General features: G+C 45.4%; 1 protein-coding gene across 1 annotated transcript in view; it reads right to left on the minus strand.

The window, feature by feature from the left end:
• The window catches only part of LOC145414843 (crustacyanin-A2 subunit-like), a 54,839-nt gene extending 42,933 nt beyond the window's left edge, over nt 1-11,906 (minus strand). The window contains exons 1-4 of the mRNA XM_080284268.1: nt 11,754-11,906; nt 7,608-7,695; nt 7,050-7,192; nt 5,653-5,844 (exon numbers count right to left, since the gene is read on the minus strand). Of these exons, the coding sequence (XP_080140394.1) occupies nt 5,653-5,844; nt 7,050-7,192; nt 7,608-7,695; nt 11,754-11,906 (576 nt within the window). The remainder of the gene's footprint in view (nt 1-5,652; nt 5,845-7,049; nt 7,193-7,607; nt 7,696-11,753) is intronic.
• Nucleotides 11,907-15,127: the final 3,221 nt, after the last annotated feature.

The following is a 15,127-nucleotide window of genomic DNA, read 5'->3' on the forward strand; positions in this document are numbered from 1 at the left end:
ATGATGCTAGTCACGAAGAAGCGCCGTGGAAAGTATGTGGAGCGATGATATTATCTCTGCCACAGAACGACGTGAAATAAGCTGTAAAAGGACGAAAAGCTGGGTCAGGGTCGAGTAAAAGGAGTATAGTTTTTTTTCCCCCCTTATGGCAGCTTATTTCACCTAGCATAGTGGCAGAACATGACTATATTAAGGTTCCACGTCCTTCCCATAGCTCTTCTTCGTGACTAGCATCATGTTCTATCGCCGTCTCCTGTTACAATTCAGTATTTAGTATGGAGTAGTAGTAGTAACAAATAGTAGTAATAGTAGTAGTAGTAACAATAATAATAACAATAACTAATAGTAAATAATAATTAGTGGGGCACTAATTGGAGCCCATCTTTCCGACACAGGCAACGTAATTTTCAAACCACCACTCATTATGGATTAGGTTTTCTCATCACCGATTATGTTTCACAAAAAATATTTTCCGGATCCAGAATCTGTAATACCATCCAGATCGATCCCAGAAGTTAATCAATTGTTCCCTGGGACATGGGCTGTGTCTACCCATCAAATTTGGTTCAGATCTCTCTCACATTTTTAGCAGTCCTCCTAACAAACAAACAAACAGACAAGGGTGAAAACATACTCACCTTTTCGAAAACAACAACAGCAAAAATAGCACCACCACCTCCACTACTGCTACTACTACTACTACTACTAATAATAATAATAATAATAATAATGACAATGATAATAGTATGGAAATGAGCTAGTGCTAGTCGTGTAACCAAGGCCCCTTGCAAAATACATTATTCCTGTTTCAACAATGTAATGATGCATACACTTTTTACCACAAATTACAGTACTTGTCTGCTTTCATTCCTCCATTTTCGACTGTTCATTCTTCCTCCTCTTCCTCTTATTCCCTTTCCTCTTCCTCTTATTCCCTTTCCTCTTCCTCTTTTTCCCCTTCCTCTCCCTCTTCCTCCTCTTCCCCTTCCTCTCCCTCTTCTTCCCCTTCCTCTCCCTCTTCTTCCCCTTCCTCTCCCTCTTCTTCCCCTTCCTCTCCCTCTTCTTCCCCTTCCTCTCCCTCTTCTTCCCCTTCCTCTCCCTCTTCTTCCCCTTCCTCTCCCTCTTCCTCCACTTCTTCATCTCTTTTCTTTCTCTCTTCCCCCTTCTTCCAGCTTTCCTCTTTCTTCCTCACTAAATCACACTTCCCTTTCAAACTTTTCTTTCAACTGTCCCTCTTCTTTCATTCTTCCTCTTCTGCCTTTTTCTTTCTCTTCTCTTCCTTCGTCTTCCTCTCTCCTTTCCTTTCCACGCCACAGTCTTCCGATTTCTTTCAGTCTTCCTCTTCTCTTTGTCCCTCTTCAGTCGTCTTCTCCCCTCCAGTCTATTTTCCTTTCTTCTTAGTCCTCTTGCAGTCTTCCTCCCCATCTTTGTTCCCTCCCCATCTCCCTCCCTCATCATCATCCTCCCTCATCATCTCCCTCCCTCATCATCTCCCTCCCTCATCATCTCCCTCCCTCATCATCTCCCTCCCTCATCATCTCCCTCCCTCATCATCTCCCTCCCTCATCATCTCCCTCCCTCATCATCATCCTCCCCATCTCCCTCCCTCCCCATCTCCCTCCCCCACTACACCGCCAACAGTGCCAACACAACAAAGAATGGCGGGATAAGATAGCGATAGTGGTGGAAAGCAGGCGCCTTGCTGAACGCCGATGCTCCTCTCCTCTCGTTGTCTTTCTCCCTATCCTCCATCTTCTCTCCCATCCTAAAGCTGTGTCTCCCAGCACCTGTCTTGGCTGCAAAGAAAAAGATATAATAATAGTTTAATACGTGCCATCTATCTATCTTCCTATCTATTGCCAAACACCTTAATCCCATAAGAGGTGGCCACAAACAAATCGCCTCCATCTCGCCCTGCCCCATGCCATTTCGCTTCCCTCCCCCCAACTTACACCTCACCACCCTCTTTCTCATATACCTAAAAACTGACCTTTTGTACCACTGCTAACTGTAATGTAATATGGGATGCAGGCTAATAAAAATACGGGTTTTCTTATTAAAGTCGAGTCTCCTTACACCTTAGCGCGTTGTTTTAATATAATCGCCTTCGTATGTAGGGGGTTACTGTGTTTACTTGTATGGCATTATTTTAGTGCTTAACGTAACTAGTTTAGTGCTAAAAATCTGTATATACTGTCAAAAAAAGAAGAGTAGTAGTTGACATTTTTCACTTTTGTCTTCTGGGGATTAGTAGTAGTAGAAGGAAGAGAAGGAGTTGTTGTTGATTTTGTTGTTGTAATAGCTGAATTAGTAATTAGGTATTATCTGGGTGTTTATAGTGAAAAAACTAGCCGTGTATTACATATAAAATCAGTTAAAAAATATATGTGCCACAGTTGTTGCACATTATGCATATATATTATCTAAGGAGACACCAAAATGTATTAGGTTCGAAAATAGAACAAAGTAGTTGCCAAAGTTAGCGCTGTTTCCGCTAGATTTTGATGGACTGAATATTTATTGTTACGTACACAGAGTAGCGGTACTTATACAACAAAAGGTGGTGGTAGGTCTTTAGGTAGTCACTGTATTTTAGAATCAAATTTTACACGTCAAGCGGGAAGAAATCTAGTTTCAGTAAGAAATTTTTACTCATTTTTAACAGAGCTTATAACACTTAAGGACGAGTTTGTGAAGTGCTAGTCTAGCACTTTTTATAGCAAGTATAGCTATGTTTGTGACTGTGGCAACGCTACAACGTAAAGCATTGTGGGAGCAAAACAAACGAGTTGGTAAGGTTGAAAGGGTTATCATACGGTTTTAATTAGAGCTTAATTAAAGTTAAATTCGCTTTGAGCATTTTTAATGAATATACAGTAGGTAGATAATTCTGAGAAGGGGAAATTGTAGATAAAATATAAGTATGCATATAGACAGGAATATAATCCGAAACACGACTAAAAGCGTACCACATCTCAAATCACACACATCTCTAAGGAAACGCTAAACGCAACGAAACCCAAACAAAATGCAATCTACATACACAATTGGACAGTAATTCATTTTAACATTAAAAAAAAAAAAATTGAAATTGTGAGAATATTTGCATCCATGTAACTGTCTTTGGAATTACAACTTTAGTTAATTAATTGAAACAAATTGATTGACAAGATAAGTAGACAGATTGACAGATCGATAGACATGTGGGCAGACAGACATAGATGGGTAGACATAGGTAGCCAAAAGGATGGATACAGAACAGACAGACAGAGGGTTAGATAGACAGATAGGTACAAGGTCAGATACAGTACATGGAGACGCAGACAGACAGACAGACAGGTATACAGATAGATACATAGGTAAGACAGACAGACAGACAGACAGACAGCAGTATTATCGTGCAGTTAGAAATCTTACTAACACCTCTTCCTCAGCGATTTATTTCCAATTCAGCTCAGTTTCTATATTCTTGTGTGATATTCATGCAATTTGTGTCGATGAAAAGAAAAAATATATTAATGGGTAGTCTGAAAAATAAATCGCTAAGGAAAAAGTGTTAAAGGCCTTACCTGTGGGATGATTAGGTCGAGTTTCCACCTGTGCAGTCCGTCCATTCAGTCCGCAATATTCGAAAAAAAAGAAACAAAGGCTTACATTAATGCGTATCTGACACGGCCTAGATTTTCGTCCTTTTGCAGCTTATTTCACGTAGCTCAGTAGCAGAAAAGGACAATACTAAGGCTCTACGTCTTCTCCACGGCACTTCTTCATGACTAGTACTATATTTTTGCGTTAATATATCGCCACACCTCAATATTCAAGACAGACGGAAACTTTAGGCCATTAGAATAAAATGAGCATAGTAAGGAAGGACACTCATTCTTACCTCATGCCGAAGATTAATTGAATTTCACACCTCACGCAAATACACACACACACACACACACACACACACACCGCTCGCTGGCTCAGTGGTAACGTTCTCGCTTGCCATCTGGTAGACGGGAGTTCGCGCCTCGCTAAGGTTGCAAAAAGTTTCACTGACGAAGTGGGTGGTTACTGTCCCCCTTGAGCAAGGGGATGGGTGTGTGCGTGTGTGAAGGTCACAGCCTTGCCCTTAGATCGGACTATATGAGCTCTCAGCTCCCTTCCGGGAGGGTAAAAGCTGATGATCACGACCATCAAGTGATCCTGACCGACCCGGTGAATTACACACACACGCGCGCGCACACACACGCAAACACGCACGCACACGCGCGAACGCACACGCATGCACGCACACGCGCGCACACACACACACACACACACACACACACACAATTTCGTAACATTCTCTAACCACGAACCTGGGATATAGCTGGTGGTTGGTGGATGGTGGTAGCTGTGGTGGTTGTGGTGGGTCCTGGGATGCTTACTGTGGTAGTGTGACCCACGGTGTTCCTTTTACTGTATGGGCAAGCCTAAGGGAGGAAAAATCATCATCATCGTCGGTATCCTCATCATTTTCATCGTCATCATCATCATCATCGTCATCATCATCATCATCATTGTTGTCATCATCGTCATCATCACTGTCATCACCATCATCATTGTCATCATTGTCATCATCACCATCACCACCATCATCATCTACAACCGCTGGGTGCTAAAAAGGAAATTATCATCGTTCACTAAATTCCCATGAAAACTAAGTAGCCTACAATCGCTTGGAGGTAGTAGAAGTAAAACAGGACAAAGGACACCTATGATAGCCGCACACACACCAGGACGTACTACACTAAGATAAGGGTGAGTTTCGTTGGGATGGGTTAAGTTGGGTTGGGATAGGCTATGTTAGGTTGGGATAGGTCAAGTTGGGTTGGGATAGGTCAAGTTGGGTTGGGATAGGCTAAGTTGGGTTGGGATAGGTTAATTTGGGTTGGGATAGGTTAGGTTGGGATTGGGTAAGTTGGGTTGGGATTGGATAAGTTAGGTCGGGATAGGATAAGTTAGGTCGGGATAGGATAAGTTGGGTCGGGATAGGATAAGTTAGGTCGGGATTGGATAAGTTAGGTCGGGATTGGATAAGTTAGGTCGGGATTGGATAAGTTAGGTCGGGATAGGATAAGTTGGGTCGGGATAGGATAAGTTGGGTTGGGATTGGATAAGTTGGGTTGGGATAGGATAAGTTAGGTCGGGATAGGATAAGTTAGGTCGGGATAGGATAAGTTGGGTTGGGATTGGATAAGTTGGGTCGGGATTGGATAAGTTGGGTTGGGAAAGGATTGGTTAAGCTACGGGAGGTTAACGCTGGTGAGTATAAGTTAGGTTAGAGTACAAAGAAAACAATAGAAGAATGACCTAGTTGTTCACCCGACCTGGGATTTGCACAAAGTCGATAGGGAAACCAACTCTACCAACAGTCGGACCGGCAGGGGATTCGGCTGGAGAACTTTGTCCAATATTTAGACCGGCCCATGAGTCAGATTGTTATAGGACAATCTGACCGGCGAAGGAACAGATCACTGGCCCTTGCCTCATCCTGTCTCATATCCTCAGTCTTGGAGAGCAAATTTTATCAAACATTCCGACCGGCTAATGCTAGAGGGTCAGTCAGGTAACATACTTAAAAGGACAGTCTGACCGGCTAAGGACTCGAACCCTGGACCTCACCTGCCCCTGCCTGACGTCCTTAACTTTGGAGGGCTGGGTCCCCAGGGCAGACAGCTTGGTGTGGCAGCGACGGGCGTGTTCGGGGTTCAGTTCGGGGCTTCGACTGAGGATCCAAGCGAAGGCAGCTTTGAACCCGTAGTACTCAGTGCAAGAGTACACGCACGAGAACCCCACGTAGTCTGTGTCTATCACCTGTGTGTTTAGTTTTAAAATATGATAATAATGAAAATAATAATAATAGTAATCATCATCACGCAGGAAAAACCCTTTCTGCATCTATCCCATGCGTGTTTAATAATAATAATAATAATAAAATTGTCCATGGACGGCAATTTTAATAAAGGAAAGCTTCCTAAAACCATTGCCCACTAGAAGCCCAGCTCTGAAGGACCCTGAGGTCAAGGTTTGGTGGCTCCAGCTGTAATCCTTCACCTTGAGGTCAAGGTGACTGATCTTGTGTATGTCACCTTAGGTCATCACAGTCTATAAGTCCACCAAGTGTGGTGGCTTCAGCTTTAGTCCTTCGTGGAAAATTAGCTGACATCCCGAATATCCGGAAAAGTCCCAATTTTTGACCCCAGGCGATCTCAGAGAAAAATCCACCGATTGGAACCCTACTACTTTCCGTACTGCGTTCACCTCAGGGCTATATTGTAGTAAAATATCAGCCTGCTGGTTTATGTGGCCTCGAGACACGCTGACTCACTTTTCTGTGTTGTGGACAATACCCAGAGATCCGGTGACGGGTTGCCACCGTATTTGGCCAAAAGAAGCGGATAGCTGTACGACTATGGTGACACAGTTGGAAGGTTCTGCGCCAAATTGCATTTGAAATATCACCATTTTAAAATAACTGTCAATAACAACAACAATACTACTACTAATAATAATGGCGCCTGGTGGTTTCGTGGGTAATTAAGGCGCTCCAATCGGATTGAGGCTGTAGGTTTATCTTCAAGGGGTTGTTGGGGTTTATTGCTCATGTAATGTCACTCAGGGATGAGCGAGGCTGGCCACTCATCTTAAACGTCAAGTCCAACTTGCCTAGCCCACGCTTCTGCGCTTGTTAAGGGGCAACATAGGATTGGATGATGGATGGATAATGATAATAATAATAACTAATAATATCGATAAGTACAGTACTGTACAGCGTTTGCTATATTAACCACCCTCATCCAAAGGTAAATCGTTAAGAAAGAGGTGTTTGGGAGCTTGATCATTACCTGGTAAGGAGACTGGAATGATTTGTTAAGGAGGTGTTAGGGAGCTTGATCGTTACCTGGTAGGGAGACTGGAATAAGTTGCTAAGGGAGAGGTGTTAGGAAGCCTGATCGTTACCTGGTAGGGAGACTGGAATAAAATGCTAAGGGGGAGGTGTTAGGAAGCCTGATCGTTACCTGGTAGGGAGACTCCGGCACGCCTTCGCCTTGTGTCGTCATGTCTGCCAGGGGCCTGCCATCAGCGGCGTGCAGAGACATGGAGTACTTGATCTTCTTCTCAGCCATCGTTATCCCCTTGACTAATACTTGAAAGTGATCCCCTGCCAGATTAATAATAATAATAATAATAATAACGTTGTTGATAAAATACCAATAAAATGCAATAATAACAAATATAACATTTATAATAAGGATAATTTGTGGGCAGAGAAACACCCCGCCTCTCTCAGCTTAGGAATGTTAGCCAACAGAGGAAAGTGACAAATAAAAGAGCTGCAGTATCAGAACTATTTTATATATGTGCAGGAAGCTCCCAAACATCTTTTCCTAAGCAATTTATTTAGCTTTTAACACTGTCCTCGCCATTGTTATAAAAAATCCTTTTGATCTCGCCATACTTCGCATAAATATCGTACAAAAGGATAGTGACTAGCCAGATTTTAAAAATTAATCACTCAGGAAGAGGTGCTAGGGAGCTTCCTGAACCACCTAGAATACGCGCCTGGTCCAACTCACTTTGCCAGGTGTAGTTTTGGGTGACGCAGTGCTGGGCAGCCTGGTACTCGTTCGGCACCCTGGCCATGTCGTACCAGATGCCTTGATACTGAAACAACAAAAGCTTTATTAGGTCTGAAGGCCGTATGCTTACACGAAAACTTATGGGTTTCGCTAAATTAGGGGACGAATTGGAACGAAAATGTTTGCTAATCAAAAAAAAAAAAAAAAAAAAAATACTCTTTCATCTATGTGTTCTCGTACTGTAATGCTGTGTTTTTAAGGCGACTTCTCGTCGTAAAAACACGAGCACTGGACGGGGTCCTTTGGCTAGACCGGATGTAATGCACTAACAAAGGAACAGGGCATAAAAAGAGACAGTACACCGAATCACATCTATTGCTTAAATTCTATCCCTTACAGCGCTACATACACAACATTTGGTACACAATTACACAGAGATACAACAATACACTTATAATTGGATCCAATCTACTTTTGCACAGGGCACAGGGCAGTCAGGGATATGGGTTACTGTTATTGAGGAGAGATATCACTTCACTGCGATGGTCAATCGAGAACACTGGTCGTGCCGCTGGTGGATAATAATAAACGGGGGAGTCTCGCTTATATTCACTGTGATCGGGAGTCTGTGGGGGATATGATACTATAATAAAGGTAGGGTGCGTGTGGCGACATCCGACACCGTCACCTAGTCGCAGGGAAGCACTTCATTAGCCTTTCGGCTCGTTCACACACCTACCTTCGACTCCACAGAAAACTCCCCGCTTCCTTTCTGAGAGGGGGAACTGAGCTGTTTAATGTTCAAGCACGATTTACTCCGATATCACTGTTTAACATAACTTTTATTTGTCACTGCCACTGTGCATTGGATCACTGTCACTGTATTAGGGGTCACTGTCACTATCACTGTTCTACCCGTGTTTCCTGGGTAGTTGGGTCACTAGTACTTACTGTCCAGGGAGGCTCCCTTGTTTAGGGCCTTGACCTGAGGGGCGGCTCCTTCCTAGGGCCGCACTGGTGGGGTGCAGGGAGGCCTCGTAGTCTGGGGCCTCGATCTGATCGGGGGCCCTCGGGACTAGGACCGAACAGGCGGAGGATTCGGGCCTGCTTCTTCTTCTGCTGGGGCGTGAGAGAGCCTAGGTCGCCGTCGTCGGGGAACGTGGTGGAAGGCCTGGGCGTCCGGGGTCTGCAGGTGCTCAGGGGGAGAGGCGCCGTCAGGGCTGGGCTGCGGCAGCGACTTCTGTAGGGCTCCAACAGTGCTAAGGAGCGTCCGGGTGTGGGCGGTAACTCCGCAATCGGGCCTTGCCACCACTCTAACGCCTCCGCTTGGCCAAGAAGCCTGGATGGCGACGAAGGGCTCCCCGGAGGGAAAGAGGCTTGAGGGAGACTCACGCTCTTCGTGGTTCCCTGAGTGTGTTCATTGGGCTGAGGTGGGGCTCCACTTCCCCTAGTATGGACTTTGGCTGGTGCCGTGAACTTGTCCGGCGTGCGAGGGACACCAGTAGGGTGATCGAGGTCGCCCTTTCGCCGAGGCAAGCGGCCGTCAGCGTGGTGTTCCTCCCGCAGTAGGGAACAAGCCGGAGTGAGGGGCACGAGGGCCGCACTCTCTCCAATACGGACAGATCTACCGTCAGGGAATTCTCCACCCTGGTACGTGCCCCAGTCGTAACTGAGTGTCTGCCCGTACGGGAATCGACTAACGGAGAAACGGGATCACCCGTCTGCTCCGGCGAGAGGCCGGCCCCGAGTCGCCGCTTCCGTAATTGGGTAGCGCTACACGTACGGTAGCAGGGTCTCTCTACCCTGGACCGTATTCTGGCCGTAGCCAAAGTACAACTGGAGAGGGATGCACACAGGCAACTCTCTCTCTCCTCAGCGTGTTAAGGCCGGAGCCTGGGGTCACTTTCCCCTTTACACACTTTGTCAGGCCGTAGCCTGTGTCTATTTCTCTTTTAAGGCCATAGCCTTGGGCCTCTTCCTGCCCTTGGGCCTCTTCCTGCCCTAGAGGGTGTAGCAAGACCGTCAAGACGGTGCTACTTGGGACTGACCTCTTTTCAGTCCCACCCCTGGTCTGACGGTCACTACCCCGCCCGCACAGTAGTTCAGGTTGTCTGAACGCCTGGGGTTGGGGCACTTGCGAGGAATAGGGGCTCAGGGCCGGGATGTCCCGATGACCCTCTTGCCCGAGGTCACTAGCCTCACCTGTGTGTCCTCCTGGGGTGGTGGTGGGGTGGCGGCTCGGCAGTGGTGTGGGGGGTGGTGAGGTGGGAGGTCCTGTGGCGGTCTCGGCGGGCATTTTACGTACGTTAGCATTAGCATTCAGTTCCACATTCTTCGTTCGATGTTGCGTTTTCCAACAAATTTCGGACCGACTGGCTCCTTTCCCTTACCCTTTCTCTAAAACTGCTAGCTCCTTGATCACCAAACAAACACGGTCAAATTTCGGAAAACTACATTTCTCCATTTCGAAACCAAAAATATTTTTTCTGGTCAATTGAAGTGTGATCTGAATGAATTTGACCTTCATTTTTGTCGCAAATCACTCGTTTTGGAGATGGGCTTGGGTAGGCCTATCTCCAAAACGAGTGATTTGCGACAAAAATTAACGTCAAATTCATTCAAATCACACTAAAATTGACCAGAAAAAGTATTTTTGGTTTCGAAATCGAGGACATGGGTTGAACAGTATACCCAAACTGGGGGGGAGCTTCGCCCCCCAGACCCACCATATTAACCTAACATTAACCCAACCCAACCTAACCTAATCTTACCGTAAATGCCGTCGGAGGAGAATGAGGTGGAATTTGCCTCAGTCCTCTAAACCCACATGCCCTCTACTTCTTTGAATTTGCTTAACTCAAATATCTTACAGTACCACCGATGAAGGTCCTCTCTATAATGTAGGTCACTTCCACACTTCTTACACTTCGTGGAGGAAGGCAGAACACCGTGACTGCGACGGAAATTCACACTTTCCTGATTATTCTTAAAAAAAAAAAAAAAAAAAAAAAAAAAAAAAAGACCAATGGCCTCGTTACTCAGTCACAGCACGCCCACTACAAGTGGAAGCCATCGTCGAACTGACTTAGGGATTTTGAAATTTGAAAATCTCCTAATGCTATCAATGATTTGATTGGTTCGCCTTTTTGCCGATTTTAATTTCACTGGTCGTGACAATGCGCTGTATTGGCATGATGTCACGCCTGGGAGCTTCCCTGACAGGGAGAAAGACCGACGCGAAAGTTTGAATCTGAGGATATAGGATTTTTAAGTTAAATATACATTTCCAAAAACAAAAGTATAGTGGAATATTCAGAATAACATGGTCTACAACGAGGTTGTGTCAGATTTCCTGGATCGAGAAATGTAGTTTTCCGAATATTGACCACAAACACCAGCAAACTCTGCAAAACACTAAACAGCATCACACTCCAGCAGCAACACTACACAATCACACGCTGCCATCACAACACCAGACACCATACCTTCAAACAAACAACAAGCAAACACTCTCATCAATCACTTTTCACATGTCAGTCATCTGTCGTAAGAGACAGTTCCCCACAGACCCAGATTACGCACCTTTCACTTACAACCAGACGTAGCACATCATCAGCGACCTTAAGCACTCATCTGCCTGTGGACCAGACAGCATAAGCAACATTCACCTTAAACATCTTGAACCACAAGGCATACAAGCACTCACCAACATATCAAACTACAGCTACTCACACAACATAATACCCAGCATCTGGAAACATGGCAATATCATCATTCCCAAACTCAACAAAGACTAGAAGTTACCTTCCTCACACCGCTCCATCACACTCCTCTGCTCCTCCCCTAAAGTCACTGAACTGATAATAACTATTCACACCTCACACCCCACTAGCCCAATCACAACATGGCTTTAGGCCACTACTCTCCACAAACACTCTTCTTACTGACCTTACACAGCGAGTTTTTGATGGCATCAGTTCAGCTAGGCCACCACACAGAACACTCCTGCAAGTGCTGAGGTTTCCATATAACACCTAGTCCACCGATTTATTTTTCCCTTCACTACACTCTTTTTACTCTCTTGGCCCAGATTTTCATCCTTATCTGGTTCAAAATACTGAAAATGATCAAAACACTACTCACTCTCACGGGGTCGAGATCGGGGACCACTTCCACTTCGCCACAAAAACCCAACTCCAAGAACTCCGGAATGCCGAAAGCCTCACCCGCCCACTGCTGCCACCCCGACAGGAGGAGTAGCAGGGTTGGCAGCAGGCGTGTGTGTAGAGGAGTCATGGTTGGCGGTGTTGGTAGGAAGGCTGCGGGGAAATGAATGTTATTGGGAACTGGGGAGTGAGGGGCTGACTATAGGAAAGTGGACTCTGTGTGTGTGTGTGTGTGTGTGTGTGTGTGTGTGTGTGTGTGTGTGTGTGTGTGTGTGTGTAAGGGGTCTGGTAGGAGAGGGGACGATGGGAGGACGGTAGGTAGGATGGGGGGACGGTAGGGAGGATGGGGGCACGGTAGGGAGGATGGGGGGGAAGGTAGGGAGGATGGGGGGAAGGTTGGGAGGATGGGGGGGGAAGGTTGGGAGGATGGGGGGGGAAGGTTGGGAGGATGGGGGGGAAGGTTGGGAGGATGGGGGGGAAGGTTGGGAGGATGGGGGGGAAGATGGGAGGAAGGTAGGGAGGATGGGAGGAAGGTAGGGAGGATGGGAGGAAGGTAGGGAGGATGGGAGGAAGGTAGGGAGGATGGGAGGAAGGTAGGGAGGAAGGTAGGGAGAGTGGAGGGGAAGTCGGGTGTTAGGAAAAGAAGGCTCCCTAACATCTTTTCCTAAGCGATTTATCTTTCGTAAATTATACCTTGCCACCCTCGTGTTACTCATTCTAATATCACCATACTCTGCATAAATAACGTACGAAACGATATTAACCCGCCGTATCCAAAAATAAATCTGTAAGGAAAAGGTGTTAGCGAGCTTCCTTTAACCAAGACCTGTATTCTAGTCCGGTATGGAAGCTCCCTAACATTTCTTCCTTACCGATTTATTTTTGGATACGGCTGACTGGTATCGCTTTGTACGTTACTTATGGAGAGCGTGGTGACTCTGGAAGGATTTAAGGGACACATGAAGACGGCAACGTGCGACAAGTTAAATAAATCGCTTAGGAAAAGGTAGGAGGGAGATGAACGATACAGTACTATTGCATCATTATTACTATTTTATTATTATTTTCATTTTATTCTTACTATATCTATCACCAGCTGGTCAATGGAAGATATACTGGTTTTAAGTCATAATTTGGCCCAGATTACATTTACTTGGCCCAAATTACATTTACTTGATCCAGATTATATTTACTTTGGCCCAGATTATATTTACTTGGTCCAAATTACATTAACTTAGCCCAGATGACATTTACTTGGCCCAAGCTACGTTAACTTGGCCCAGATTACGTTAACTTGGCCCAGGTTACGTTAACTTGGCCCAGATTTCCGTCCTTTTGCATCTCATTTCAAGTAGCTGAGTGGCAGAAAGACATTCCTATTGGCACTACATCCATTCCTCAGCACTTCTTCGTGACTAGCATCATATTCTAATGTTAATCTATTGTCACAGCTCAGATTGAAGAACAGGTAATTTTAGACCAAGTTAGAGTGAAAGGAGTATAGAATTTAGTTCAGAACAAGCCATAGGAGGCTATGGCTTGTACTCTGTGGTTGTGGAAGTTCTCTAATGCCTTTTCCAAAGCGATTTATTCTGCTTATTATACGTTATCATTGTGTTGCTTAACTCATTCTAAGAACGCCGTGGTTGGCATAAGCAACACCTAGTCTCACTACCTCATCCTCAGTCTCTCCCTCCCCCCTCAACATTTCTCACATACATTCTCCTAGTCAGTCTCTCATTAGGGTACAGTACCTTTACAAGAGGATATTAACCAGCCAGATCGTAAAAATAAATTGCTAATGAAGACGTTTTAGGGAGCTTCGTGTTCTTACCTATCTCCAACCACTGCCGGTAACACTCTGGCCCGCCACCCACCTTCCTTCTTGTCTGAAATCGCCCAGTCCTACTGCTTCGTGCTTCGGCTCGTACTTCACCTTCAGTGCGTTCGAGCATAGGATTCATGGCGATTTATTCGTGTCTATAATGGAAACTTGTGTGTGTGTGTGTGTGTGTGTGTGTGTGTGTGTGTGTGTAAGGGGTCTGGTAGGAGAGGGGACGATGGGGGGACGGTAGGGAGGATGGGGGCACGGTAGGGAGGATGGGGGGGAAGGTAGGGAGGATGGGGGGGGAAGGTTGGGAGGATGGGGGGGGAAGGTTGGGAGGATGGGGGGGGAAGGTTGGGAGGATGGGGGGGAAGGTTGGGAGGATGGGGGGGAAGGTTGGGAGGATGGGGGGGAAGGTTGGGAGGATGGGAGGAAGGTAGGGAGGATGGGAGGAAGGTAGGGAGGATGGGAGGAAGGTAGGGAGGATGGGAGGAAGGTAGGGAGGAAGGTAGGGAGAGTGGAGGGGAAGTCGGGTGTTAGGAAAAGAAGGCTCCCTAACATCTTTTCCTAAGCGATTTATCTTTCGTAAATTATACCTTGCCACCCTCGTGTTACTCATTCTAATATCACCATACTCTGCATAAATAACGTACGAAACGATATTAACCCGCCGTATCCAAAAATAAATCTGTAAGGAAAAGGTGTTAGCGAGCTTCCTTTAACCAAGACCTGTATTCTAGTCCGGTATGGAAGCTCCCTAACATTTCTTCCTTACCGATTTATTTTTGGATACGGCTGACTGGTATCGCTTTGTACGTTACTTATGGAGAGCGTGGTGACTCTGGAAGGATTTAAGGGACACATGAAGACGGCAACGTGCGACAAAAATAAATCGCTTAGGAAAAGGTAGGAGGGAGATGAACGATACAGTACTATTGCATCATTATTACTATTTTATTATTATTTTCATTTTATTCTTACTATATCTATCACCAGCTGGTCAATGGAAGATATACTGGTTTTAAGTCATAATTTGGCCCAGATTACATTTACTTGGCCCAAATTACATTTACTTGATCCAGATTATATTTACTTTGGCCCAGATTATATTTACTTGGTCCAAATTACATTAACTTAGCCCAGATGACATTTACTTGGCCCAAGCTACGTTAACTTGGCCCAGATTACGTTAACTTGGCCCAGATTTCCGTCCTTTTGCAGCTCATTTCAAGTAGCTGAGTGGCAGAAAGACATTCCTATTGGCACTACATCCATTCCTCAGCACTTCTTCGTGACTAGCATCATATTCTAATGTTAATCTATTGTCACAGCTCAGATTGAAGAACAGATAATTTTAGACCAAGTTAGAGTGAAAGGAGTATAGAATTTAGTTCAGAACAAGCCATAGGAGGCTATGGCTTGTACTCTGTGGTTGTGGAAGTTCTCTAATGCCTTTTCCAAAGCGATTTATTCTGCTTATTATACGTTATCATTGTGTTGCTTAACTCATTCTAAGAACGCCGTGG

This window comes from Coenobita brevimanus, chromosome 13, assembly GCF_032717465.1.
Source record: "Coenobita brevimanus isolate Jiangsu-jjx chromosome 13, ASM3271746v2, whole genome shotgun sequence".
NCBI classification, from domain to species: domain Eukaryota; kingdom Metazoa; phylum Arthropoda; class Malacostraca; order Decapoda; family Coenobitidae; genus Coenobita; species Coenobita brevimanus.